Source organism: Laccaria bicolor, genomic scaffold (assembly GCF_000143565.1).
Source record: "Laccaria bicolor S238N-H82 LACBIscaffold_18 genomic scaffold, whole genome shotgun sequence".
In the NCBI taxonomy this organism is placed as follows: Eukaryota; Fungi; Basidiomycota; class Agaricomycetes; order Agaricales; family Hydnangiaceae; genus Laccaria; species Laccaria bicolor.
Genome location: NW_001889889.1, coordinates 740,957 through 768,674, shown reverse-complemented (window position 1 = coordinate 768,674; position 27,718 = coordinate 740,957). Strand labels below are relative to the sequence as shown.

Sequence of the window (27,718 nt, the reverse complement as noted above, 5' to 3'; positions counted from 1 at the left end):
GAGCTGAGGTGAACGGCGAACGCAATAAAAACGGAACCCGGAAAAAGTTGAGAATATTTGACAGGTGGAGTCAGGGCCGTCCTTCCGACTTCTTTCCACACAGCAATGTGAGATATCTATCACATCTTTCCCATAACGACGTCAAACACTGTGAGCGATGTCGACAGCCCCTCCTCGGTGGGTCGTAGTGGACGACGCAGACAGTACAATCGCCTACACCGGTGCTTGGTCCAACGTCGCGTCTAAAAGTCTCGATACCCTAGGCAACTTTGGACCCACGTACCTCGGCACTTCGCACGGGACAAACAGCACCGCTAGCTTCGCCTATTCCTTCCAAGGTTCGTCCACACGTCTGTCTTTTCTATAGCTTATCTCGACAACCACCTGCAGGATCTGCCGTGAACGTCTTTGGAACCACGAACATCAACAATTCGTCTGGCGTCATCGACCCGACCTGGGAGTGCTTCATCGACGGCGTCAGCATCGGCTCAACTTCTCCATTCCAATACGCTGAGAACAACTGGGCTTTGTGTACATGGAATAACAACGGCGCGAGTGGGTCGCATGTCCTCACTGTGAACGCGACGTCGAACGGCCATCCATTTTACTTTGATTGGCTGCAATATGAACCGCCGCAGAGCGCTTCGGTCCAAAATGCTGTGGTGTACCTTGGCAACCTGGACGCAGCGATCAAGTACGACTCCTCGTGGCAGTCGCGGGGAAACACAGCGAACATGACGACGAAGGGGGAATCGAAAGTGACGGTTGACTTCATTGGTACGTATCTGTTTCTTCTTCAGTGCATCCAAAATAATAGTGCCAATCACAGGCACCCAACTCAGCTGGTATGGCTTCATTCCATCAGCACTCCCGCACAATCCTTCACTAGGGACATACGCAATTGACGGCCAGACCACCCCAACCGAGTTCACTTTGAAGGGCTTAGCCTCATCCAGTTCGGATGCAATGTACAACACGCAATTTTTTCAAACACCAAAGTTATCCTCTTCTGGGCCCCATGAACTCGTAGTGACGTTCCTCGGGGACAGTTCCTCCACACCGCTCACCGTAACCTATATTCTCATCCAAAATGGCAGTCTGTCCGTTTCCGCGCCTTACACCCCCAGCTCTAGCTCCGGTTCCTCTCCTTCGAAATCCACCAGTTCACCATCATCATCATCCACGGGGATGACAACCCCACCCTATACCTCCCATGTCTCAACCGGTGCCATAGCCGGCAGCATACTAGGTGTCCTCGTCCTCATACTCCTATGCCTCCTCTTCGTCCTTTGTTTTCTGAAACGCCGGCATCCCCTTGCCCTTCCCTCTACACCCGAAGAAACGGTGGTCATAGAACCGTTTCGCATTCCCTTCTCACCACCACAGGACACGGAATACACGTCATGCTTGCACAACGCTGGATACCCACAAATACAGACACGCACCCCACTCCAATCGTACGACCTCCCAAATAGCGCTGCGATTTCGTCTGGCAGGCCACCGCCTAATGTCACGGTTCCGCGCAGGCTGGCGCAGCACCAGCCTCGACCGCTTGTGTATCCGCCAAGGAAGCGCATGGATTCAGAGGCAGCGAGCTCCATAGTACCGGCTACCCCAACGCCCCAGATGTCGGCCTCGCCGAGTGAACCACCTATGCCAAATGGGAGGAGCAGGTCGAGGGTGGTGTTGCATCAGGATAGTGGGATTCGGCTGCGTAGGGACAGTGAGGAACAGGAGGAGGTTGCGGAGGTGCCGCCGTTGTATACGCCTGGGTGAACTTTTCCGTGAAGTCATGGACTTGACTTTATTGAATATATTCTGTAAAAACAAGCTTGCCCTCTTTTATAAACATTGTTGTTTCCTTAGACGGCATATGTAGGTGAGCGGACATAGGTTGAACGTTTGAACATTGAACGGCTTGTCCATTTGTTTTGCGCCAACAAACAACGTAGACTCAACCTCCATCTCCAGACTTCCTCTTCCCTGCCTCTTTCTGCCAACTTATCCTCGCAAAATTGACGCCCGAAAAACTCTAATATATTTGGCAACTCAACAACTGGAGAAGCTTCTGTTCGTCGTGTGAGAACCTGAAAACCTCAAACAAAACGTGAAGGCATCGGTCGCAAATCGGTCGTGCGATTGAATATGTGGAATAAAGGGTTTCCTCGTCATTTTCCTACATGGGGACATTTTACGGATACTTCAAACCATCTCATGTGAGCTAGTACACTTTCCGCGGACGCAAACTCTTTCGCTCATCGAGAATACTAATAGCATCCACATTTGGGGACTCGGATATCAACCCGACGTGATCGATGCCACTCTGGCTCCTCAGCCTCTTGTCGTCAGCGACCTCAGCTTGAAGCGCTGGAAGAATTCGATAACTGGCTGAAAATTTCTAGTACAGTCCTAGGGAACTTGCAAACAAAAAGCGTTGCTTCATCGCGTCGCTTCGCAGGAACGTTCAACGCAATTGGTCAGAAACCAACCATCACATTCACCCGATAATTCCGGCAGCACTTCAAACCTGCAACTTCAAGGCATGAAAGATCAGACTACTGTCAAGTAGCTTATCGACTCCGAGTCTCTGATACCTGATCCTTACGTGGACGAGAGGCTGTATCATTTTCTCAGCCACCGGTTCCTCAAACATCATCAACGACGACTGGCTCACTGCATGGCCATCAGCCAACCACGTCCGTGTTGGAAATAGAAGCGCCTCCCAGAGACGGGTGTCAAAATCACTGGTTTTCCCCTACAAGGCGGGGGCGATGGTGCGAAGAAGCAGGTAATACGTGGATTCCTAATCTTCCCTTGCCTTGTTCCTGACTCCTTTCATCAATGAGGACCACATTTTTCTACGGCCTTGTACTCATCTTGCTATGCCCCCTCGTCGCCCCCTATCCTTCCAATCAGACTATCGATGATCAGTTTGGGGACTCTGTGACAGGTCTTGTACCCAACTTTTGGAGTGATCTCTACAGCCCATGGGCCAACGAGACCTGCGGTGGGTGCGCTATCAAGCTTGATGTGACCCAGGTGTACAAGGGGACGTATTCTGCTGCGACATATCACCCTGACCTGGGATCTTTGGGAGTTGGCATGCAGTTTACTGGTAGGCTTCTTCAGCAGTCAACAGCCCAGGTTTAGACGACTTATCACGTCGGGTTCTGATCATCGTCTTACAGGAACTGCGATTTATGTGTTCTTCACTCTTGTAAACTACCAAGGAGACGGCATCACAGTTTTGACAAGTGCCAACTTTTCAGTTGACGGCGAACCACCTACGACATTTACATATACGCCCAACATGACAAGCAATGCTGTTCTATATAAATCGCTGGTTTTTTCTCAAACTGGCCTCCCGAATACTCTCCACAAGCTCAACATCTCAACCACGGGTAATATCAGCATGTATCTCAACTTTGACTACGCGATTTACACGTCAGTGTGCTATTTTCAATCCTGGTTGACCCTCATTAAAGTCTCTCCTTCTCTTTTTTTCTCAAGCGCTGATGACGATACTGTTTTGGTGTCATCATCAACGACGTCAGTCTCAACATCAACGACGTTCCTGACGCAAAACAGTCAAACGGGTAGTTCAGTACGGAAGAGCACCACAGCGAATGGCGCAAGAACTCTAGTGGGAGCTATAGTTGGTGGTATAGCGGGTGGCATTGCAATATTCGTTTTTGTCATCTTCCTCCTGTCCTATTGGCATCGTCGGAGAAATCCCGATGGGCTACAGAAGGATGGGGGGAATGGGGACCCTGCGTCTCTCATAAGAAGTTTCAACATTGGAAGGGGGCCCCCGGCGGTGTCAGCCCCCCGAATAGCACAGTTTCGATCCGAAATACGCTCAAAGACTCCAATAGTCACACCCCAATTGTCAAATTCTGGTCAGGGAGGTGCAGAGCCTTCACAGCGATATGGATCGCACGGAAAGCTAAACACTACCGACGTCGTTTCTAATGGCATGTTGCGGAGGGGCCATGACAACTCTCGTCCAAATACTCGAGAATTAACGCGAGAAGAGGTCCGCCATGAACGACAAGAAGAGCTTGATTACCGATTGAGAATGGTACAGCGGGAGATGGAGCAGGTGACGGAGAGTACTTTGGCATCGAGGCGACAGCAGACGTTGAGGCACACTGGGGAAGAGGGCTTGTTGGTATCCGATATGAGAAGGGAGATAATGTTGATGACTGAGCAGATCTCACTCCTGAGGGCGCAGCAGAGGTCGGCTTGGGCCCTGGGTTTGTCAGATGATCCTCCGCCAGGATACACACCTAGACGAGGTGAACATAGTTGAATGGTAACATCAGCGGTGGCAAACGTGTCTTCCTGACAGGCTTTATCTGTACCTAGGACAGCGTGGCGCTCTCTGCGCTCTGGTGCCAGTTACGGGTTGCTTGTATATTTATTTATTCAACGAAAGCTACATTTTCAATGGAGCTTCTTGTAAAATGCCAGGCATGTGGTACAATGTGTGTATCATTTGTTATATCAATGGTGGACGTTGAGATCTGAGATGTTGAACCTCCTGCCAACTCAAATAACGTTGCGATTTCGATCTACTACAAGTTACAACTTCCTTCTTACCCGGTTGGGCGTCCTCTTTTTCCAAGACCTCAAAGACAAGTTCTCGTCCTGTACTAGTGTCGCGATCCTTCCAATTAGACCAGGGGACTCTGCCATGACAGGTCTCGTAGTACCCAACTTCTGGAGTAATCTTTACAGTACATGATCCAACGAGACTAGCGGTGGGTGCGCGTCCTATTGGCATCGTCTCCCGATCATGATGCCCTTCAGAGGATGGGGGGAATGTGGACACTGCGTCCCTCATAAGAAGTTTCAACATTAGAAGAGGCCGGCCCGAATAGCACATCTTCGATCCCAAATCCGATCCAAAGTTCCATTAATTAATGAATATCGAACTGACTCTCAGGATATCATGACGATGCCTCCCTCAAAATCTGCATCCTAGGTGTATATCCAGGCGGATGATCGTCCGACAATCCCATGGCCCACACAGACTGCTGCTGCTCCCTCAAGACGCGTATTTGCTCGAGGTCTTCTTGTCGTGCACGGCGAACCTCCTCCTGTGTTCCTAAATCATTCAGAAAGGATGGCAGCAGAGGAGAGGTAGTGCGAGTATTGCTACTACTAGCACCGATTGCACTTGAATTCAAAGTTGACGGTAAAGCTTTTTCTGCCAAAGATGGCATTCGGTGGTTATTATGCATGTTGGCCTGGTTGTCAGTATTCAGGGGAGACTCGCCGCCGGCTGCTGTGATGGTGGCCATGAATTGCGATATTCTATACTCGGGATCCCCGTTTCCCTTGAAATCATAACCTCCCCGACGACGCCAGCAGAACAAAAGGGAGATGACAAGGGCCAACAGGGTAATTCCACCGGCTATGCCACCAGCGATGGCGCCTACTGGAGTCCTCCGAGCTGGTGCACCCGTAGCTGTGGTAGATGGTGCCTGAGACATAGTTGTCACCGTGGACAGCGATGATAGCGACGAAGTGGTGGTCGAAAGACCATTGTCATAGCTAGGTGAAAAAGAAAAAAAGAAAATCAAAAAGCAGCAGTAAATCGGTGAATCCGGCTTACGTGTAGATTGCGTAGTCGAAGTTGACGTATATGGGCCCATAGGTACCCGGGCCCGAGGTAGAGATGAATAGTGTATGGAGAGTATTCGAGAGGTTACTTTGAGAAAAAGCCAGCACATCATATTGGATGTAGTTGGCATTGCTCTCGAAAAGTACTGGTTGGTTGCTATCAAGCGTGAAGTTGGCGCTGTTGAGAGTTACGGGGGAAGTATTCAAGTGTCCGAGGATAAAAAACACATAAATCGCGGTTCCTGTTGAGCGTCGATCAGGATATCGAAAGAGACAGAGACTTTGATATCTACCATTAAACTGCATGTTAATTTCCATCGTCGGATCGCCGACGAGATAGGTCGCTGCAGTATATGTGCCGTCGAACACCTGGGACGTGTCGGGAAGAATAGAACACGCGCCGCACGATTGCTTATTCCAGGCGTTCTGGCTCGGATAGTAATTTACTAGACGGTGTGTCACGGAGTCGCCGAGCTGGTCGTCGATTGTCGCATTCACGATGACGGCGGCGACCTTAGAAGGCCACAAGTAAATGCCGATAAGAGCGTAGCCTAGCGCTGCGCCCAGACGCATCAACTTCATGAGGATGAGGAAGATTCACGAGGTTATGTCGGGGCAGCCTTTGTCGGTGGCACCTGATAAGTCAAAACGAGAACAACTTGAAAGTGGGCACTGGCTCCTCGGGTCGCTTCACAGCCTGGGGTGCCTCGGCTGAGAGTCAATGCGGTCATATAAAGACTCAACGTTCAACGTTCAACCATCGCATTGATCCAGGAATCGCGGCAGAACTTTAAAGTGTCTGAAGGATCAGACTTGCTGTCAAGGAGCTTGCCGTCTCGATAAGGTCCTTCTACTTTGCATAGACTCGTTCCAAACGCGGTTTTCTTAGCCACCGATTGGCTGGTCCGGACGTCGATATCATTATACATCCATATGGCCATCAAGCAACCAGCTCCGGTTTGAGGAACAGAAGCTCCTTTTCCAGACGAACATCAAAACTGATCTACAAGCTGAGGTGTGCACCGCACAGTGCGCAAGAGAGGTTTCAACCAATATACTACTTCTTAAATGATTGTCAACCCACCTTCTTTGTGCCCAGCGATTTTCTTCTCCCTGCCACAGCTACGACCCTGTGAGTGATGTCGGCCTCGCCTGCTCGTTGGGTCGTAGTAGACGATGCTGATAGCAGCATCAACTCCACTGGACCCTGGTTTGAAGCCTCGTTCAATGAGCTCGATAGTTCGGGCCCACGTACCTTCGCACATCGCATGGGACCAACGGCTCTAAGCTTTGACTACTCCTTCCAAGGTTTGTCCCTGGTTTGTCCACACACAGAGCCTGTCTTTGAATAGTTTGTCTCAACACTGCTACCTCCAGGATCTGCCGTGAACGTTTTTGGAACGACAAACATCAACAACTCGTCGATAGACCCATAGCTTCATCGACGGCGTAAGTATTGGCTCGACCTCCCCATTTCAATACGCCGAAAACAACTGGCTTTTGTGTACGTGGAATAACAATGGCCCAGCTGGCTCACACGTCCTCACCGTGAACGCAAAGTCGACTTCTGGTTCGACTTGCTCGCCGCCTCAGTGCTTCGGTCCAGAATGCGGTGGTATGCCTTGACCACCTGGACGCAGCAATCAAGTTTGATTCGTCTTGGGGGGCGCTGGGCGGTTCAGCGAGCATGACGACAAAGGAGGGGTCAACAGTGACACTTGACTTTATTGGTGCACACCCTTGCCTTCTTCCCTCCAAAATCCGGTACTGACAACAATTTCTAGGCACGCAACTCAGCTGGTCCGGCTGGATACCAACTGAGCTCCCGCACGGCCCGTCACTAGGGACATACGCGGTCGACGGGCAGACCATTCCAACCAGCTTCACACTAAAGGGTTTACTACCCTCGGCCTCAACTACATTCTACAACCAACAAAATTTCCAAACACCAGTGCTTCCTTATGGGTCTCACGAACTAGTGGGCACATATGGCGGGGATGGCTCATCCTCTGGCACCTACTAACTGTCGCATATATCCTTATCCAAGATGGCAGTCTGTCCATCTCCGCACCTTCCGCATCAAGCTCAAGCTCAAGTTCCGCGCTTTCAAACTCCACAGCATCAGACGGCACAAGAATATTTACCACCTCCTCCTTAAAACCATCAACATCCTCCTCCTCCTCTTCCTCCTCCTCCTCCCCCTCCCCCTCCTCCTCACCATCTTTCTCCTCCCACATCCCACTCGGCGCTATAATTAGCGGTAGCGTAGGCGGCCTCGTTCCCATTATTCTCCTCATCATCTGCTTCTACAAACACCGTCGCTCTCCTTCGTACAAAAAGGCAGAAGTACAACCATTCGACGTCCCCACTGCGCCGCAGAACAATGTTCACTTTTACTCGGATGAAAGTCATAAACCAGCACTACACACAACACAGCCCAGCACCCACTCGCACGACCCGCCGTATACGAGGAAACAACAGATGGAGGCTCTGACGATGCAGATGCGGATACCGTCTCCGTCGACAGTTGATACAAGTCCTGCTCGGGGATCGTATACTCATGGAGCGAGTGGGAGCAGGTCCAGAGCGGTGTTGCATCAGGGTAGTGGGGTTCGGCTGTCCAGGCAGGTGCAGCAGGGGGGAATGGAGGTGCTTGTGGATTTGCCGCCGTTATATACCCCTGGTTGACCACAACGCTTTATCTTTATCAACTAATTTTCTTAGAAGACTACTATTGTAGGTGTGCGAAGTTGCTTGTTTTTTGCTTTGTTGTGCAAATAACACTAATCCCTTGCTCCCCGCTAACCTTTGAGTTTCGAAGCTTTATGTATTACTTGAAAACCATAGTCTTATATACATATCCTAGCTCACCACCGAATAAAAGCATATACATAACTTATCCCTCCACAATGCACTAATATCACAATCAATAATACCCCCTCCTCAACCTCTCATTCTCCTCCCTCAACGCCCTATTCTCCTCCCTCAGCTCCCTCAAATCACCAACATACTCATCCATCAGCCCCCTCAACTCCTTCTTCCACCCCCTCCCCATCCTCACAAGATCCAAATGAAGCCCGACCATCTCCTGCCGCGCCTCGCGCTGATAATCATACATGACATCTTGCACGATCGTTTTCAGGAGCTCATGGGCTGAGGAGCTTCCGTTGTTTGAGGTGGATGCGCGGAGGGGTGAGGGGGCCCAGGTTTTTGTGTCTTGTAAGCCAGAGGGCGAGGTGGTGGTGGTGGTGGAACGACGGATGGGGGAGACTTGCATGCTCAAACTGCGTTCCATCTCCCTTTCTTTCTCCTCCTCGTCTTCATCGTCTTCATAATCCCTAAATCCAACACTCTTCCCCTTCCCCTTCCTTTCCCGTTCCTTCGCCTTGTCATTAATATCAACCCCCTTCCCAGCATTAATCCACCTATCCACCTCAGGCGTGCCAAGCCCCAACACACCCATATTCGCCTTCTTGTGCTTGTGCTTGTGTGCGGGGAGAGGTGTGATGGGATCCGGGGGAGGAGTTGGGAGGTCAGGAGACGGAGTCCGGCTTCTTGACCTCCTTGGAGGAAGAAGATGAGGAAGAGAGGGAACGGGGGGTACAGGTGAACTCGCCCTTCGTTCACCTGCGGGAGAGGCAGATGAGGAAGGCCGCGAGGAAGAGGTTGCGCTGCTGCCCGTTGCTGTGCGTGCAGAACGGCTGGAGACGGCTGATGCGGACTCGGATGTGGCACGAGAGGCGGAGGAGGCTGTACGTGGTCGTGTCTTTGTTGTTGGAACCGCGAGTTTATCATCTGGTGCTGAAGTGGGCTGGGGTGGTATCGAGGTCGTAGTTGAGGTGGTTGATGTTTTCCGTGTCCGGGACGATATACTTGGTACTGTTCGTGCTCTGCGAGGGGGATCCTCTGTAGTAGTAGTAGCAGCTGCGGAGGAACGAAGTTTTCCAGCTGAAATGAACGTTTTTATTGTTGGAGATGGTTCTATGACTGGGGGACTGTTCTCCGCCTTCTTCACCGGGGTGGTTTGGGTATTTCCTCGTAAAGTACCAAGAGTTTCAATTTCCACTGAATAACAAGATGAATACAGATTTTGACATCCCCAGACGAAAAACGTACCAGAAATGTCGCCCGTACTTGCGCTGTTTCCATGAGGATCCTTTGCAGGCGAGAGTACTTTTTTCTTTGGTATTGGTACAGTACCACTGGCTTTGGAAAGTGGCGAAGAAGTAACTCCTCCCTCCTTTAATGATGAAGGTAGTCGTCGCGTTACAGGCGACGTGCCTGATCCAACACGGGCAGCTCTTGGACGCGCAGGCGATGGAACGGCGGATTTTGCTGCAGTGGCGGATGTACGACGGGTCAGTTCTGTCGTCGCGGGTGTTGCAGATGGCTTCGCAGAAGTATCTGCGACTAGCTTGACTTTTTTCTACTTTGGCGTGAGATTGATCGGCGTCAGTTGATAATGGTACTAACCTGTACGCTGATAGTTTCTATACGACTGCCTATTTCGCTGAGGACAACGGTCTTGGGTGGTTTGTCCAATGCACGCAGGTCTGTGATGAGGAGTTTGCCGTTCTCAGTTCCGAGGTAGATTGCTGCGCCTTCTGGTGAGAACCCTATGGAGGTCAAGGTGAGCTTGAGGTTGAGGGTTCGGAACAGGCTGAAAGACTTTTTTAATAGATGTTGTGTAACAGTAGCCAAGAAACTCACGCTTTTTCTTTTTCAAGATCTATCAGCCCAACAAAGCCTCCTGAGGTGGCAACTGCCACGAGCGTCTTGCTGAAAGGACTACAAGCAACAGAGGTGATATTCCCAGATGTGGATTCGCTCATGACGATGGTTTTACTTGGCCCAGAAGGACGCGTGGTGTCATACACCATGAGTTGTTTTCCACACGCAATCAAGAGCCTAGTCCTGGCGTGTGGGTGGAATGTACAGGCGAGTATAGACTGGCCCGCTAGCCCTCGGAGAACGGTATGGGATCCCAAAGAGAGGTTGTATACGTGCGCTGCCCCCGTAGACGTGGATGCAAGAAGCGTAGAATCGTTTGAGAGAGACAATGAAGTCACTGATGATTTGTGTGAATCGAACGTCTGCGTGATCTTTCCACCCTCCAGAACCTGAACCTTGTCTCCAACAGCGAAAAAGAGTGTCCCTTTGTCTTTTGAGACTAAATGTGCAATAGAATCTGGCTCGGAAGACGTGCATACGTCAGTCAGAGAGTTCAACGATGGATCATACTTGTGGATGGTGTGGGCCGATGAGAGGTAGAGAAAGGCGTTGTCAGATGACCATGCGCTCGCTGTTGGCGGGTTGATAAGGTCGAGGCAAGATGGTATTGAGGAGGGAGCCTTTTTTAGGACTGCAGGATCTGTGATACACAGCGTGTCGGTTGTTGTCGCGGCGAGCATGATGGTTGAGAAAGAAAGTTGAACGCGTAAACAGCACCAAAGAACGCGCTGGTCACGCACTGCTCCTCCCAGCTCACCATGGCAATCATGGCATTCCCATCGATTGTCCACTTGCCGCTCTCCGGACACAGTGAGTCGGAAGAGACAACATGATCGCCATTCTAAAGCCCTCCTACTGTCACGGTGAGTCTTTTTTCAGAAGCACTACGCTGTAAAATATGAATTAATAAACTCGGAACCCTTGCACAGTACTATGACTCAGGAGTCTATGCAAATTGTCGTTTATGACGTTGACGATAATTCAATAACGTTCGATGCTTTGTACTTTCTGAGTCTCTGGGCAAAGCTTTTAGGAGAATTTAGTTCGAACAAGCTAGGTAAGGTCACCTCAGCTCACGGCCGCAGTATATCATGATGGTTGAACGGTTCGTAACCAGAATCACCGCAGTCGTCAATTGTCTTCTATGATCATTGTCGGCTCGAATCAATCTATTTTCAAGCCCGTAACCAAGCAAGCGGCATTGCACCAATTGGCAATTCGTCGTCTTCTGGAAGAGGTGGAGTGATGAATCATGAATGGTTGGACTTGAATTCTTCTTTTTCCAACCTCTCCCTAAAGTACCATGAAGTTGGCTGGTCCAGTCGCTTTGGTCTATTCTCTCATTACCATTCATCTATGGCCTGTCACCGCCGCCCTCGTCAATCGGACAATTGACGACCAATTTGGCGACTCTGTGACGGGCCTCTTGCCTGTTTACTCGCCTGCTAAGGGAGTTTGGGATAATCAGACATGTGTTGGATGTGCTATCAAGGCCGATGTCACTCGAGCGTTCATGGCAACGTATTCTGCTGCAACGTACAATCCTGGTCTGACATCGATGGGGATCACCATGCGGTTCAGCGGTTCGTCTTCCTTCACCATCATAGCTCCAGAGTCGTTTGGATTCTGATGGTGTAACATCCCTTAGGAACCGCGATATACGTGTTTTTCATCCTTGCGAACAACCAAGGCGATGGTATTACAACAATCACTCAGTCCAACTTCTCAGTCGATGGCGGGTTACCTGTGCCCTTCCTTCATGCACCTAATCTCGCGACCACCGCCTTCCAATACAACTCTTTGGTGTTTTCCCGTACTAATCTCTCGAACGGGGATCATAGACTCGACATCACCACCACAGGTTCCATCAACATATATGTCAATTTCGACTACGCTATTTATACGTGAGTGGAAGACCAAGTTTACCGCTCCCTTTCTGACTACCACGTTCCTCAACATAGCCAGGATGATACTCCACCAATTTCATCAACCACATCGCTGCCACTTACCACTCATAAACCATCGGCAACAACAAGCGGCACAGTGCAAAGTACAACAACAGGACCGCCTGCAACTACAAGCACTACTCCCCCGTCCGCAACGAAGCCGATAGGAGCTATTGTCGGTGGAGTAGTGGGAGGCTTAGGGGTTGCTGCCCTTGTCGCCCTGGTCCTTCTCTGCTGGTATCGTCGGCGAAACAGCGGCGCTCCTCGGAAGAATTCAGGAAATGAAGGCGACTCTCCTCCGGTAACACAGTTTAACGGTGCAGCATCGGCATACGGATCTTCGTCCGCCCAACTCCTAGTTCATTCGACAGCCTCGATAGTCCCTATGGCCAACTCAGAGAACTCTCATGGAGGCTCGCAGGATGACTACCTGGCTAATTCCAACCATGACCCTGTTGACCAATCCAACATGCGGAACGCCTACCAAACTCTCCCTTCAGGCCAGGTAGTCCTATACCCATCAGGATCCACACCATTGCCATCTCTACTTCCTTCAACCTCCATAGCTAGTGACACCCAACACCCCTCTCTCTCCCGACCAACTCAAGCCTCCGCCATACAAACACAAGAAGAAATCCGCCGCGCACGACAAGCAGAGCTCGACAACCGACTAAGAACAGTCCAACAAGAAATGCAGGAGATGCAAGAGTTAAGGATGGATATGAGGCCTGAGAAAGCGGGGCCGGGGCGGTCGTTGTCGTTGAGAAGACAGCGAACGTTGACTAGGAAGACGGGGGAGGTGGAGGTTACGGAGGAGGAGGTGGACATGTCGGTATCGGATATGAAGGAGGAGATTCGGTCGATGAAGGAGCAGATTAGGATGTTGAAGGAGCAGAGGAGGTCGCCGTGGGCGGAGGGATTGTCGGATGATCCTCCGCCGGGGTATACGCCTACGGAGACGAGGACGAGAGATGTGTTGATGTAGATTTTGGGGCAGGGTACTGGTGTTTGTAGTTGCTACAGAAGAAAATAAAATAAAATAAAATAAAAAGAGGGAAAAAGCGAAAAAAAGAGGAATATTTCTTATCTTATCTTATCTTACAATCATGAGCTATAAACTACTGACCCATCTTTCCATCTCCACCTACAACTGGCCTACCAACCTTATTCTGACAGGGCCTTTGGATACCTGCTATCCCCCCCATCACAGTCTACTCTGTTGGGGATTTTCCAGTAAATTTTATCTGCCCTACTGCCCTCAAATTCTGGCCTAGAGCATCATTTCCTGCTCTGATTCTCTTTCAAGGTAATTAGGGAGCTGAAATTTCTAGGACATCTTGTGCAGGCCTTTTATTAGCTAATTAAACTGTATTTTGTAATGGGCTAGCAGTGATATTGTGTGGGCTGAATTAATCCTCTCCTGTGATGGTTCAGGAAAATGACTATCCACATCCAAATGATAAAGCCCTGGATTACTTTAAAAAATTTGGGTGGGAGCAATTGATCCTTTGCTTGATGGGCTGTATGTGAAGCACCTCCATTTTGATGTTCACAGGCCATACTACAGAATATATTTTGTAGAAGATATCATTTTCATTTCCCTTTGCATGATTACAATTCTGTACAATTACAGCTTTTTTTTGCAGTCAGGATCTCCTGATTAATGCTAGATACTCACACATAAGCTTTAAAAACAACTGTTTCTCTGCAACAGTAGGATGGACATAACAGCATATTTTGTACCTTGACACAATCCCAAGTATCAGTTCCATTTTTTTTACCCAAGGCTCAGGCATCAATAGTTGTTGCATAGCTGACTTGAATCTAATTTCTTCGGGAATGGGAAGAATCCCAGAAACCTCTTTTGTTTAGGCATACATTGAATGATTTACCTATCCTCTGATTTCAAATGACTGTGGCACTTCATCTCACATTTTTTCAGCTAATATTCAAAGCTGATCAATTATCCAAATGTCAAATTGACCATCACATTCTTTCCCTGTTGAATTTCTTGTCCCAACAGTTATATTGTGATGTAGTTGAAAATTGAACAGTAAAATACATAGAAATTTTGTAATAGCTTATATTTGCGCAATAATCTCAATGTATCTTCTGTTTTACATGATGTAAAAATGTGGTGGAAGGCCGCAGAGAGGGCAAAAGTATACGAGCAAGAGAGATTACACAGCCACTTGCTATCACATAAGCGTGCTATAACATAAGCATAGCTCTCACATAAGCGTAGCTATCACATAAGCGTAGCTATCACATAAGCGTAGCTATTATGTAATAGCAACTACAAACACCAGTAGTCTGCCGATTTTGGTGTCATTAGTATTACTAAATATATTTCTTTTTCGCCACCATCATCCAACTTTTGTCTGTCAGACAATCGATACTGTGGGCAGCACTAGGTTCTCCAGGCCCCACCACTCTGCAGGACCTTCTCCAGCACGAGAAAGACAGTCTTTTAATGACTGAATATACGAGCTGGGCACCATGCAGTTCGACGCGGATCCGGGCCGACTTGTACGTTTCACTTGTCTCCCACTGTTGTAAATTCTGTGCCAGTGCCGCTTAGAGTATGACCGATATCTCCTCAGCACAACATGGCATCTGTGGAGATCAAGGGTGCTTTCAAGTGCTTTGGTATCGTGACCAGATTTGTGCGAAGGCCTGCAAGCAGCAGTCTCACGCTCCTTCCAAGTTTGCTAGCCTTTGCTGCTTTGAACAATTCATCGACAACTCAAGTCTCAGACAACTTTCAACAGAAGTTAGAACTTTCAACTATGTACGACTCCAATACGACTCTCAAAAAAAATAACTCGCTGACTATAGCAACAGTCTAGATGACATGGATCAACGGTCCATGTGCCGAAACTGGAACTCTGGGGCGCTCCGAGTTGCTCAATACTCGCTGGTCAGTGGAAGCGCCGCCATGGCCAGCTGCCACTTTTACTCTCGCAAACCTCCAGTGGCGTAATAAGCCTTATCAGACGCCAGGGACGTGATCCAGCCATAATTATGGCATTGCTTTCCAGTGCTTTCCTCTTTCTTGAATCCTCTTTGCCTTGCCATCCCCCATCCCCATGAAGTTGATGCGTCTGGGCGCGCTTGGCTACGCTGTTATCAGCATCTACTTGTGGCCTTCTAAGGTAGCCGCCGGCATCCGTAATGCGACAATCGACGACCAGGACGGTGACTCTCGGGTGACAAACAACCATGTCACTTACTATCCACGCGAGAACGCTTGGGATGATCAAACGTGCGGCAGTAACAAGTGTGCCCTTGTTTTTGACACGTCGCTGGCATTCGACAATACATATACTGCGGGGACGTGGGACCCCGGCAATGCGACGATGGGAATCAACATGCAGTTTAATGGTAGGTATCATAGGATCTGTCTGTTTCGATATCCATATCAACATTCAACAGGAACCGCGATTTATGTGTATTTCATCCTCGCAAACACAATTGTCAACAGCGCCAACTTCACACTTGACAGCGACGAGCCAGAACTTTACAGCTACCAACCCAGCGCAACCCAATATAATGCGACAGTTTTCTTTCGATCCAACCTCCCGAATACTCTCCATACACTAAACATCTCTACCACAGGTCTCACGCCCCTATACGTCAACTTCGACTATGCAATCTACACGTAAGGCAGATTCACCGATTTACTCCCGCTTTATGATTTACTTTTTCTTTCTTTTCACCTAGCTACAATGATGGTGATTCGACCACCACCTCGTCGCCATCATCGCTGTCCACGGCGACGACTATGTCTCAGGCACCATCTACCACCCTTACAGGTGCACCAGCTCGGAGGACTCCAGCAGGTGCTATCGTTGGTGGTGTAGTGGGTGGAATTACGCTGCTTGCCCTTGTCATCTCCCTTCTGTTCTGTTGGCATCGTCGGGGAGGCCATGATGCCCTTCGGAGTATTAGGGGAAACGGGGGTCCCGACCATCTAATGAGGCAATACGACGATGGGGTAGGCAATCTAGCGGTGTCAGCCTCTGCGATGCCATATACGCAACCGCTTGCAGTCGGCTCAGAATCCCCCATGGCCAGCGTCACGCTACCCGGCAGCCTCGGTACTAGTAGCAACAACCGTAGTGCCTCTGCTCTGCTACCATCTCCTTTGAATGTCACAGGAACACGGGAGGAGGTCCGCCGTGCACGACAAGAAGACCTCGATAATCGGCTAAGAGTGGTACAGCATAACATAGTACAGTTGGAGGAGTCAAGCGCAAGTTCTGGGAGATCGGTGTCATTGAGGCGGCAGACTTCGGGGGCGTTTGATTTCATTGAAGAGGAGATGCAAATGTCAATGCTTGACATGCAAGAGGCGATTCGGTCGCTGAAGGAGCAAATGCGCGTTTTGAGGGAGCAGCAGCAGTCCGCATGGGCCCAGGGATTGTCGGACGATCGTCCGCGCGGATATACACCTATGGAGGGGATGCAAATTCCAGGGGAGGCATCGTCGTAATATCTTTACAGTGTCTTGCATAATGCTTTGCAGCATGAATTTTTTCAAATCGTATTTGATTATATTTGTAGTGAACCTGATATGTCACAACTAAGGCCCAATGAAATCAAGGGGTGCCGGCCCGGGAATCCCGTACCGGGACCCGGTTAGTTAGTCCAGCCGGCCCGGTTATCATGGTTGTGGGAGTATAAAAGGAAAGAGAGAAAAATTCCCAAAAAGGAAAGAGAAAAAGAGAAAAAGGAGGGATTTCCTGACTTATAGTAACCTTTCTCTTGGTAAAAATTCCAGAAAATTACCACACTTACAGTGGCCACCAACATGTGAGCATGACATTAATTGTTATACCACTTTTTCATGATACTTCTGATGGCGAAGAATCAAAGTATGTACATAGATTTGGTAGCATTCTCAACCCTCAAAAGAAATTCACAAGAATAAAAGGGGTGTCTGCTATCCTTTCCTTCATATTGTTTTGAACCACATGAACCACAGGAATTTGTGCACTGATCCTTGTTAATTCAACCTCCACATCCTTTTTTTTCACACTTCCAACATTTCCTTGCTGCATGTTTTATACTATGGACTGTCACAGAGGATTCAGAGATAAATTTTGAAATTAGAATTTCTCAATAGGTTGACCTTCATCTGGTTTGATTTCAAAGAACTTAAATGGATATATACAATTTATCTGTGGATTGTAATAGTTTTATATCTGTGACACTTTAGCTCAAATTTCCCACTCATTTTTAAAGATGATATTAGTACACTTGTAACACATTACACTCTAGAGAAATGTAACATCTCTGGTATACCATAAAAAAAAGATCTCATCTGAAGGCACATGATTGCTTTCAAAATTTTGATTTTGGCAAGTGGATCAGGTGTTACTAATCCTGTGTAGATTTTTTATTTTTCTGTTGGGTATCCAGCATGTGTGTCTACCCTGAGTTATTATTCTCACCAGGCAATACACTTGGTCCTGCAACTGAAATATTTTCAGGTGGAAAAGGCATATTATAGAGCATTGCTTGGTTTTGATCAGTGTAATGGCTGGTAATTAGTTGCTTTCCTGATGATGAGGGCTGGGCCACTGGTAGAGTTTATTGCAATATGCTTGTGAAACTCAGGGTTTGAATTTGAGAGCTTTAACTCCTTTGCATTGAGATCTAGTCTCTGCCAGATTACATGTGTGCAGTTACTTTAGATGTTCCCCAAGCTGAAATTACAGTTGATAAATGATATTTTTGATTATCACAGGAAATGATGCTGCACACAATGTTGTGGGAGGGGAAGATGTTAAAAATGTCGAAAATTCAAAGTACAGGACAAGACAGGGGCGTGGGAACTATATACCATACATGGCAGCATCCGAATACAGAAATCATAGCAGTTGCTAATGTTTCCATTCTCGGAATTATTTGGTAGCAGCTGCTACTACCCACAGCCATGGGAACTCCGCCGTCCAGCCACAGGCTGTGAAAAAAAAAAAAGGACACCTTGGGCAGAGGGCCTTCAATCATTAAGTTGAGTACTTTGCAGCATAATATAGTAACTACAGAATGTACTGGGAGGAATACAGCTCCAATAGAGGCCATCAAGCACCATGATATAAGATATTCATCAATTCCTGCCATATTTGGGCATTTTTTTGACATTACTTGAATTACCGTTGACCAACAATATCCTAAAATCTACAGTATGTCTAACATTGGTTTCATTCTATGTATCACACCATTGAGACCGAGCCAGCTGTTCTTGATGCGGAGGGCTTCGCAATCTGTCCAGATTGTGGTAGCCGTGTATCCTCATCAAATTCTCATATGCAAACAAGGTGTGCGAGAAACGCTGGGTAAGTACATTGTATTATGAGAACTGAGTGATTTTCCAACTCACGTTATATGCCTAGTTCAAACCATCTAAAAGTGTGGAACATGTGCAAGCACCCCGGAATTGTGCCTGCACGACTTGTGCAAAACGTGGGGAGAGCGCTCACAAATGATGTCATATTACTATATATAGACACGTTCCTGATTACGTTAGTTAGTTAGTCCACCTCAAGGTCACCTTAAAAAAAAAATCGACCCCGGGTCTTTTTTTTCAATGCCGGCACCCCCTTGAACGAAATGATCTCTGTCCGGAATAAGCCTGAATGTGACATCTCAGGACCAGTTTAATCAAGTTTAAACAGAGTGTTTACTCAAGTCCAATGAGAGCCGACCAAGGCTAGTTGCACGTGCACAAAACAGTTGTGTGTCCGCTGACACACAACTCCGAGCTGCTGCTCATATTTTCTCCAACTCACGTGGTCCACGCCTGGATGAGCGTTAGGAGACTCTAACATATTTTTAGATCTACCCCTCATGGTTGAGGAGTGAGATTGAGACGCCCCTTTCCGCTAGGCTCTCGTCTTGACATCTCACTCCTCAACCAGGTAAGATCTTCATCTTTCTATCTAGGCTATCGTCTTGATATCTTACTTCATTGTCCAGTTTAGCATACACATTTTTCGTCACCCTCCCACCCTCTTCCTTGTCATACAAATGCTCACATTAGTACTGCTCATGTATGTAGCCATACCTCGAGTGGAAATACGTCGGAATCAGGCGTGCGCCGCGCCTGATCTTCCTGACTTTGGCTATTCCCTTGTCACTCAGTCAGTCACATCGCCTCTGCATCACGCAAAGCCTAGGCATCATTGGACACAGCCAAATACAATTTCAAAAAATTCACGCTGCAAAGCATTATGCAAGGCACTGTAGTGTGACGGCAGCTGAGTAGTTGGCATCCCCTGTAGTGTGAAGTGTCATTGAACATTGATATTCAAGAACATAACGAGCACAGATGATGACGCACTGGCACAGAACAGGGTGCCTGACAGGAAGGGCCCGATACTACACAATTTAAATGGAAGAGATTCTTGCAAGATTAACGCTTGATTACAGTGTCTTTCACTGCCGTTTGCACAGCGTGAATCATAATTTTGTGTTTGCTTCTGTTGTACCTGTTACCCTCAGGGTTTTTTGTCACTGCAAATTGAACATCTGCAGGTCAGCAAATTCACGAGGAGAACGGGATTCTTCTTCATGCCAGATGATTATGTATCCAGAGACTTGAGTTGACATGGGCAAGGGCTAGAGTGAGGTCGGACACTGGTTCACTCAAGATCCCTAAGAAAAACTCATCCATTCTGGGCCAATGTGTGACAAAAAAACCCTGAGGACAACAGAAGCAAACACGAAATTTACGATTCATGTGTGCAAATGGCAGTGAAAGACACTGTAACGCGAACTCAACTTCAGTACTTCTGTTTTTTTTTTCTGGGGGGGGGGGCCAATTTTCACTATTGCTAGAGCGGACCCTATGTCAAAGCAAGGGGGGTCCAAGATTTTTTTTAATCCTATAGGGTTGAATTTTTTTCTAAGGCCTCGACGGCTGGACTAACTAAGTGTGGGAATATATTTCCAAATATAGAAACATTACATCATCATGTCTATGATCATCACAGCACAAGCCTGGGAGTCTGTCAATGCATGCACGCAACTCTGTCAACAATGCAGCAGCTTTTGGACACAAGATTTGTGTTGAAGAGCTCGAGATGATGTTGAATGGATATTAGTAATACTACATGACTCACCAAGGATATTTCTTGCTTGGCACCACCATCGTCCAAAAATCGTTTGTCAGACAACTGACACTGTGGGCAGCACAAGATTCTCAAGCTCAGGGTCTAATCACTCTGCAAGACCTAATCCAGCATGACAATTTCAATTACTGACTTTGAGCCCTTGAAGAGCTCAGTTTGAACTGTTGTATTTGGGACCTGGACGACTACCTTGTACGTTCCCAGGCTGCATCCATTTGTCTCCCTCTTCTAAAATTTGCGCCAGTGTCGCTTAGAGTATCACAAATACTTCATCGCCTATCAACATGGCATAGAGAGGCTGTGAGGCCATTCTGGTATCGTAATTTGCATGCAGACCTGTGTTTGTTCCTTTGCCATGATTTGGAACACTCTAACAGCCCTCATCAGAACCATCACTCCTCAGGAAAGATCCCGCTGAAGGTAGCACTGATGCTTCTAATAACATAGATCAATGGTGTGGTGAGGTCAGGTTTCTGATTGGGTATTATTTGCTGGAAAGGACTCAGGAAGCTCATACACTCACGACATGCAAGTATTTCCCTTTGTCTTGTCTTCATTCTCCCTTTCGTAAATGAAGTCAACTAGTTCCAGGACACTTTTGTATGCTCTTGGCATAGCCATCTGCCTCTGGAGTCCATGCGTCGCCCCCGATCCCATCAACCACACAATTGATGACCGATATGGGAACTTGTCGACAGGCTTCATACCCATCTATTGGCCTAACACAAGTTCGTGGGCTAACCAAAACTGCACTGGGTGCGATATCCAGCTCGATGTCACCAAAGTTTACAACAGGACATATTCTGCGGCAATGTATGATCCTGCTACTAGCACAGGATCAATGGGAATCAGTATACAGTTTACTGGTAGGCCCTTTCTTAATTAACCCCGCTGTACAGCCTTGACTTACCATGTCGGATCCTAGTCGTTATTTGACAGGAACTGCGATTTATGTGTATTTCACCCTCGCAAACTGGCAGGGACCGACTGCTTCTACAGTTCCGACAAGCACCAACTTCACAGTCGACGCTGAAAAACCTGTGTTATTCATACATCAGCGTGATCTGACAACCAGCAGTTTTCAATACCAAGTATTAGTTTTTTCTCAAACTAACCTTCAAAATAATCCACACATCCTCAACATTATGACTATGGGTAGCGAGACTGTATGTTAACTTTGACTACGCAATATACATGTGAGTATCCTAGTTTCATACTGTTTTACCCTCACCTGTTTTTTTTTTCCTTTTCGTCTAGCTGTGATGATGACACTGTTTTGGCATCATCATCGACAATAGCATCTAAATCTCAAAAGTCATCAACAAGCAATGTAGTGCAACAAACTACAACAGGTCAGCCCACGACAGTAACTCATGCGAGAACTCCAGTAGGAGCTATAGTCGGCGGTATAACAGGTGGTATTGTGATATCTGTCGTTGTCATTTTCCTTCTGTTGTGCTGGCATCACTGTAGAGGTCGCGATGCCCAGAGGACCGCGCCTCCAATTACGGAATTCGAGACGGGAGAAAATCCTTCAATGGATGGACTAGCATATACCCAACCTCCAGTCCACTCAAAAGCATCGAGAGTCATACCCCACCAGACAGCTTATAACTCTGCTCCGAGTCAAGGAGGCGTGCTGCAGAATAAATCACGCAGTGCATCTGTTGGCCAGCAGAATCATCAGCTCTCTCATCAAAATACACGGGAGTTGACATGAAATGAGGTCTGGCAAGAACGACAAGAAGAGCTTGACAATCGATTGAGGATGGTGCAGCAGGAGATGGTGCAGGTCACAGCATTGGGGGAACAGCGAACGTTGGGGGTCACTCCGGTGGAAGGAGCAGACTTGTCGGCATCCGATGTGAGAATGGAAATTCAGTTGATGAGGGAGCAAATTGAGCTCTTGAGGGAACAACAGAGGTCGACGTGGGCCCTGGGACTGTCAGACAACCCTCCGCCGGGGTACACACCTATGGACACGAGGGTACTACGAGCCTCCAGGGAAATACAGGAGGGGTGTGCATCCTCATAGCTGATGCTTTTAATGAGATCTTCTCAACAAATGTTTATTAAATTGAGAAAGGTTTTTCAAGTCGGCAACCTTCTAAGGATCCCGTCTGAAAAATACTGTAGTATGAATCAATTAATCACCCTCTAGGTTTGAAGACAGTGCTCGTGTACCCAAATAATGCACAGCTGCAGCACTGGTGCGCATCATGCAATACAAGGACTTGAATGGGAATATATCGACTTACTCAAAGACCCATAACTTTAATTCCGTCGCTCGGAGGACCGTTGGGCCCAAAAGAAATATCACTGAAAACAAACGGTCATGTCGTCCTTGAGAGCATTTGGCATACCATACATATATGACATTCAAAGATGGTTATGAAATGCGCAGTACATATCTGACATGTAAACCTACAAGAGCTCTTCGAAATCTATGGATGCCCATTTGTTTTAGAAGGGGAGCATGTAAAACACATTGACTCCCTCTTGTTTATATGTCAAGTTTTTTATGGCGTAATCCTTCTCGGCGTCAGACACAGTATAGAAGTGGTCCGTGACATTGTCGCTTCAAAGGTGATAAACAGGGATGGCAGCACAAGCAGCGTCAGCATAGACGTATTCAGCAATTACTTCGTCGGCATACCCTAATCCCCGGATGGCAAACACGCACTCCACCTCATCGATGGTATAAAAGTGGTCTGTAATTGAGGCAGAAAACATCCTGTACAAGGGGACAGTGTGGGGCTCCTGAGAGGAGAAGATGTATCTGGATGTTCCAACTTGGTCGGTGTACCCAACTTCAGCAATGGCGTGTTGGTGCTCTGTGACGGAGGTTGTGTAGAAATGGTCTCCCCCTGCAACACTGTATGCCGTGAGCAGAGGAAGAGCAGTCCTGGGATCTCTGCAATTTCCAGGTACTGTATTAGTCTGCCATAGTTGAACGTGGGTCAAAAGGAAGAAAAAAAGATGCAGCTCACCTGTAAGGGATCCGGCGCAAAAACAAAACCAAGAATGGCAGTGACAAGAGCAAGTGTAAAAAACATCGCAATACTTCGAATGGGAGGAATGGGTTTGTTTCGCCATCTTTTAAATATCAGGCCATCAAGCGGTGCTCAGGAAAACTACAGTTTCAAGTCGTGGAGGCTACCACTTGGCTACCACCGTAACTGCGATGTTGATCACACAGCATGCATTCTCTTCTGATTTCGGGAAAATAGCAATTCTTGATAGGTACGACATCGGGCATCATGGAGGGTAACAGCACGGTCTGCAAGTAGATGAACAACATCTAACAGTTTATTGAGGAAGACACAGCCAAAGAACGCAGATGGGCGGGTCCCGCATACCTTCAGATGAAAGCATTGTCAGAGTTTTTATGTTACAAGGTGATGTATGTCAGAGCGAGCACAGAGGAGGGAACATTACAGCAAGATGCAAAATCCTAGACACCTCCGCGAAATTTCTCGACAATTTCTCGACTCCGCCTCACTTTATACAAACAACCGCATATGGTGCAATTCCGTATCATCATGACCTGTGGCACTCAATGATGTACTATTTATGTCGAATGTTTTACTCACCTTTGGGCTGAAATATGAGAGGGGCAGGGACGGCTTTCCCCGGATTTCCAAAATGAGACATACCATCAGACCCTGACGCTATTTTGAGCTTTGTTTGCCTTCGCCCTCCAGGGCGGCGTCAGCCATCGGCCTTTTTCGGTTCCTTGTGACAATGAGAGATTGATCTGTCTATGTACTATAGATTAATTGTCTACTTTAGATTAAGGACTCGTACTTTGAACCTCACAAACCCACTTGAGCTTCCGCTCCTGGCAAAGCCCCAGCCTCCACTGCTTCCAATCCCCTGCCAACCAATCCCCCGCCAAATTGACAGAGGGTGCAAAGGCAGCCAAGAAGCCGCAATGCCTGCTGATGGCGAGAAGGTCCCTTCAGTCCTCAAACAGGTCCACCCCGACACTGGTACCTCCTTCATGAACGATATCTTCGAACGCATCGCTTCATCGCTGGTTGGTTTTTCCTTTGATCATATACTTTATTTCTGCTTACCCCTCCAACTAACTAGCTGGTCACTGGCCTTGGTACGTGAGCGGCCCCAGTTTGAAGCTACACAGAATCAGTATTCCATTGATCTTCCCCGATTTTCAGCATCATAGGCCCTAATGAATCGAACAACCCCAATTTTCTGTAATATACATTGCTCACTTTGAATGTGATGCTGGCGCCGTCTAGCAGGGCGGCGTTTGATACGCATTATGGATGAAGTCTGTAAAAAGTACGTCGCATTAAAAATGTCTGTAAATTTAAACTAGTATCCATACATTTAACTAGGATGCCTGTAGATTCAGTAATATAGCTATGGGCATGGTGGGGGGGATTATGGTGTCTGGGCAAGGGAATGTGTCCGTCGATCTAACGAGTTGGCACAATAGAGAGAAAAAATCAGGTATTGAATTTGGAAAGCACGCCTTCTTGTTCCTGAGAGACGTCTCACTCTTCGGGTGTGCCATTTTTGCTTCGGCGCCGCTCATTGTGCTGAACTCGAATGGCCTTCAGAAGTGCCTTAATGGATCTATCAGCTGCTGGGTAAGTTGTCTGAAAAAGCTCTTCATCACGACCCAAACTGATAATAAGAGAAATCAGCAGCCTTCCTATTACCACAACGGCTCCGAGACACAAGTACGTACCATTCATACTCCTCTGCAATCTTCTTGCGCTGAGAGTACAAGGAGCCAGTATATTTCTTCATATTCCCCTGGTACCATTCTTTCGGCCAGTCCTTCAATGCTACCATGCCCGCATCACCAACCTCCCACTGCTGAATCACGCCACGCCAATTCTTCACATCACGAATGACGACACCAGGGATGGGTGGGTTAGACCCCGTAGATTGCATGGTTGCTGAACCATCAGTATCGTCGCCACTACTAGATGCACCAAGGCTTTGGGTGCGGCTGGATGACCTTGGAGGGTATGGCATCGAAGTCGGGAGTCGGCTATCCCAACCATGGCAGATGGTTCGCTCTTGAAGCGCAACATCATTAGATGTTGTGGCCATGTCTGGCTCAGGGCTGGGGGATTGAGAGAGCCGAGTGCCTGCAATGGCAGTTGTCACCTGTCCTACAATCTCAGAAACAGCATTATTGAGACTGCGGTCCATAGACAGCTTCCACTGGCGAATTTCCTCAGTTGATGGTGGTGCCTGATTGACATGCTCCCCCATGAAGCTCTTATCAGCTTCATTCGGAATCAGACAAAGCGCATTCCCATGGCCAGTCTCATAGCTTTGGAGTGAGTCTATGAGGTATTTGATCATTGTATCAACCTTTTTGAGGCGATTCAGCGATAACACAACAGATTCATAGTCAAACTCACTTGTTCACCCTTGGCCCACCCTCCCCACCACCTGATGATGCTCAAAGACCAATGGCGACCAATAGGTGCGTACATGAAACGATACTGGGCACCACCGCATTGGAAGCAATGGGTTGTGTATACCTTGGTGAGGCCGGCACCAGCAGCAAACTCGCTAAGAAGCTTTTGGAATGTATCATATGACATTGCGTGTTTGGGGTTGATGGTGCCGTTTTGTGAGATGTAGGGAAAGACGAAGTCATCAGGCTGGAGGCTGTGGCCAATGCGACTTTCGAGATGCTTTAACCAGCACAGAAGGTGTGTATACATGTCCATTTCAGCAATGTCTTGTTTGTAGATTCAATAAATTCCACCTTTGAAACAGGCCTTCAGATCGGCTGAATTGTTGTGGAGATGAGATACATACTGGTATGTGGGCCATCGTAGCCAGCTTGCTTTTGCCAATTCTTCCGCTCCTCAAGTTTGACTTCAAAAAATGGGAAGTGGTATGGGGCGGGACCGTTTAGTCCCTGTGTGATGTTGGCATTCTGCAAGGATAAGCCTTCAAATACTCTGCGAAATAGTTAGCTGATGCAGGCTGAATTAGGAATTCACGCTATCATCATACCTCAACATCAGCATGAAAAGAGTTGGACATAACGCCTGCATAAGGCCATGCATGTTCATCAGAGCAACATCGGACTGAGCGCTTGACGGTGCGTTATCAAAAAACTCATTTGGGCACTTTTCTTCTGACCATGCCATGATCTTTTGCAGGTCCTCAAGCAACATCGCCTCAGCATGCTTCCTCGTTGCAGCAGCCCCTTTGGTACCTGCTCTAGTTTTAACGGCCTTCATGAGATCATGGATGGCTGGAGCTCATGCTGGACATCCAGTAATGATACCAGTGGCCTTATCAAGAGCATAGGCACCAGCATACATCTGCTCATCCCTAAAGGTGTGTTTCATATTGACTAGGGGAGCATCATATCCACGTAACACTCACATTTTGTCCCAGTAGTCTGCGAAGGCCCCTTGAATCCCTTCAGCATAGCTTCTAGACAACTCTTTGGTGAACACCTTTTGGACAAGGAAGAATTCGAGTGCAACAGCTGAGTAGCGGTTCGGTGGTTTGTCAAACGCTTTGGCAAGCTCGGTTGTTGGGATCCCCTTGTCGCACACCTCAATACCCTTGGTGTCCCTCTCAGCCACAACATTTGCAAGGAACTTTTTCCCCTGAGCAATGTGGCCAGCGTATGCTTTGTTCGTGTTTTTCGACTTCCCGAATTCAAGAAGGCTGGCGTCACAGACAGCTTGCAAGGTATCCAGGTCCATTGTTGGGCTTCTTGTCTTTTGTTCCGTTGGTCTTCTCGTGGAGTTGCTTCTGGCCATGTATGTTGTTGGTTGGAGGTAGTAACTGTAGTCTGTGAGCAAATGTCTGGCTTTTTATTCATGTTTCACCCAAGTTTCACCTCAAATGAACAGAACCGAAAAAGCGAAATCTACAGATGCCAATTTTCATTGCATTCTGGAGTAGTTGTGTAGGAAAAATCCATAAAATAGAACAGGTCCACTACAGAATATATATATATATATATGTATACATGAAGTTAGAACCTTTCAATCGATGTAAATGGCATTGTTCAGTGAACTACCAGGTGTGGCATGACACTCAGCAACAAGCGCAATGCTACGCCGGGCAGTGGGCACCACGATAAGCCCAGCAATAGGCGCCATAATACCCCCAGCAACTGTGGAGGCGGAAACCCCCCTGTGCGTATTGATCAGTCTGACGCTATGCCCAGCAACGGGTGCCGAGCTAGGCCCAGCAATGGGGGCCGAGCTAGGCCCAGCAATGGGTGCCGTGCTAGGCCCAGCAATGGGTGCCGTA

At 47.9% G+C, this 27,718-nt stretch overlaps 12 protein-coding genes across 12 annotated transcripts; 7 read left to right on the top strand and 5 right to left on the bottom strand.

The window, feature by feature from the left end:
* Window positions 1–157: 157 nt before the first annotated feature.
* On the top strand, window positions 158–1,776 carry LACBIDRAFT_294669 (uncharacterized protein; the record flags this gene model as incomplete). The annotated part of the gene is made up of 3 exons (XM_001882935.1): window positions 158–338; window positions 391–777; window positions 830–1,776. The coding sequence occupies 3 exons, from the start codon at window positions 158–160 to the stop codon at window positions 1,774–1,776; spliced, it is 1,515 nt and encodes a 504-aa protein (XP_001882970.1).
* A 995-nt stretch (window positions 1,777–2,771) lies between these two features.
* On the top strand, window positions 2,772–4,312 carry LACBIDRAFT_300181 (uncharacterized protein; the record flags this gene model as incomplete). The annotated part of the gene is made up of 3 exons (XM_001882934.1): window positions 2,772–2,788; window positions 2,847–3,115; window positions 3,189–4,312. 3 exons carry the CDS (start codon window positions 2,772–2,774, stop codon window positions 4,310–4,312), a joined length of 1,410 nt encoding a protein of 469 aa, XP_001882969.1.
* Window positions 4,313–4,746: 434 nt separating this feature from the next.
* Window positions 4,747–6,210, bottom strand: LACBIDRAFT_294668 (uncharacterized protein; the record flags this gene model as incomplete). The annotated part of the gene is made up of 2 exons (XM_001882803.1): window positions 4,747–5,559; window positions 5,621–6,210. 2 exons carry the CDS (start codon window positions 6,208–6,210, stop codon window positions 4,953–4,955), a joined length of 1,197 nt encoding a protein of 398 aa, XP_001882838.1. The 3' UTR covers window positions 4,747–4,952.
* Window positions 6,211–7,315: 1,105 nt separating this feature from the next.
* Window positions 7,316–8,316, top strand: LACBIDRAFT_300179 (uncharacterized protein; the record flags this gene model as incomplete). Its single annotated transcript, XM_001882933.1, has 3 exons — window positions 7,316–7,358; window positions 7,413–7,619; window positions 7,676–8,316. The coding sequence occupies 3 exons, from the start codon at window positions 7,316–7,318 to the stop codon at window positions 8,314–8,316; spliced, it is 891 nt and encodes a 296-aa protein (XP_001882968.1).
* Window positions 8,317–8,554: 238 nt separating this feature from the next.
* Window positions 8,555–11,039, bottom strand: LACBIDRAFT_300178 (uncharacterized protein; the record flags this gene model as incomplete). Its single annotated transcript, XM_001882802.1, has 4 exons — window positions 8,555–9,693; window positions 9,745–10,054; window positions 10,102–10,288; window positions 10,339–11,039. 4 exons carry the CDS (start codon window positions 11,037–11,039, stop codon window positions 8,555–8,557), a joined length of 2,337 nt encoding a protein of 778 aa, XP_001882837.1.
* Window positions 11,040–12,320: 1,281 nt separating this feature from the next.
* Window positions 12,321–14,667, top strand: LACBIDRAFT_294667 (uncharacterized protein; the record flags this gene model as incomplete). Its single annotated transcript, XM_001882932.1, has 2 exons — window positions 12,321–13,286; window positions 14,630–14,667. Coding segments are annotated over exons 1-2 (633 nt in total), but the record flags the coding sequence as incomplete, so codon positions are not given.
* Window positions 14,668–14,804: 137 nt separating this feature from the next.
* On the top strand, window positions 14,805–17,124 carry LACBIDRAFT_328857 (uncharacterized protein; the record flags this gene model as incomplete). Its single annotated transcript, XM_001882931.1, has 8 exons — window positions 14,805–14,834; window positions 14,909–15,096; window positions 15,150–15,225; window positions 15,461–15,689; window positions 15,741–15,966; window positions 16,029–16,796; window positions 16,872–16,945; window positions 17,108–17,124. The coding sequence occupies 8 exons, from the start codon at window positions 14,805–14,807 to the stop codon at window positions 17,122–17,124; spliced, it is 1,608 nt and encodes a 535-aa protein (XP_001882966.1).
* A 1,374-nt stretch (window positions 17,125–18,498) lies between these two features.
* On the top strand, window positions 18,499–19,675 carry LACBIDRAFT_328856 (uncharacterized protein; the record flags this gene model as incomplete). The annotated part of the gene is made up of 6 exons (XM_001882930.1): window positions 18,499–18,649; window positions 18,820–18,839; window positions 19,150–19,171; window positions 19,200–19,231; window positions 19,372–19,453; window positions 19,662–19,675. 6 exons carry the CDS (start codon window positions 18,499–18,501, stop codon window positions 19,673–19,675), a joined length of 321 nt encoding a protein of 106 aa, XP_001882965.1.
* Window positions 19,676–20,284: 609 nt separating this feature from the next.
* LACBIDRAFT_328855 (uncharacterized protein) lies at window positions 20,285–21,356 on the bottom strand (the record flags this gene model as incomplete). The annotated part of the gene is made up of 5 exons (XM_001882801.1): window positions 20,285–20,290; window positions 20,435–20,494; window positions 20,573–20,648; window positions 20,967–21,154; window positions 21,354–21,356. The coding sequence occupies 5 exons, from the start codon at window positions 21,354–21,356 to the stop codon at window positions 20,285–20,287; spliced, it is 333 nt and encodes a 110-aa protein (XP_001882836.1).
* Window positions 21,357–22,211: 855 nt separating this feature from the next.
* On the top strand, window positions 22,212–22,478 carry LACBIDRAFT_300175 (uncharacterized protein; the record flags this gene model as incomplete). The annotated part of the gene is made up of 1 exon (XM_001882929.1): window positions 22,212–22,478. The coding sequence occupies one exon, from the start codon at window positions 22,212–22,214 to the stop codon at window positions 22,476–22,478; it is 267 nt and encodes an 88-aa protein (XP_001882964.1).
* A 545-nt stretch (window positions 22,479–23,023) lies between these two features.
* LACBIDRAFT_300174 (uncharacterized protein) lies at window positions 23,024–23,539 on the bottom strand (the record flags this gene model as incomplete). The annotated part of the gene is made up of 2 exons (XM_001882800.1): window positions 23,024–23,373; window positions 23,434–23,539. 2 exons carry the CDS (start codon window positions 23,537–23,539, stop codon window positions 23,024–23,026), a joined length of 456 nt encoding a protein of 151 aa, XP_001882835.1.
* Window positions 23,540–24,796: 1,257 nt separating this feature from the next.
* Window positions 24,797–27,162, bottom strand: LACBIDRAFT_328853 (uncharacterized protein; the record flags this gene model as incomplete). Its single annotated transcript, XM_001882799.1, has 8 exons — window positions 24,797–24,809; window positions 24,968–25,096; window positions 25,161–25,798; window positions 25,849–26,174; window positions 26,255–26,400; window positions 26,456–26,705; window positions 26,733–26,779; window positions 26,834–27,162. The coding sequence occupies 8 exons, from the start codon at window positions 27,160–27,162 to the stop codon at window positions 24,797–24,799; spliced, it is 1,878 nt and encodes a 625-aa protein (XP_001882834.1).
* Window positions 27,163–27,718: the final 556 nt, after the last annotated feature.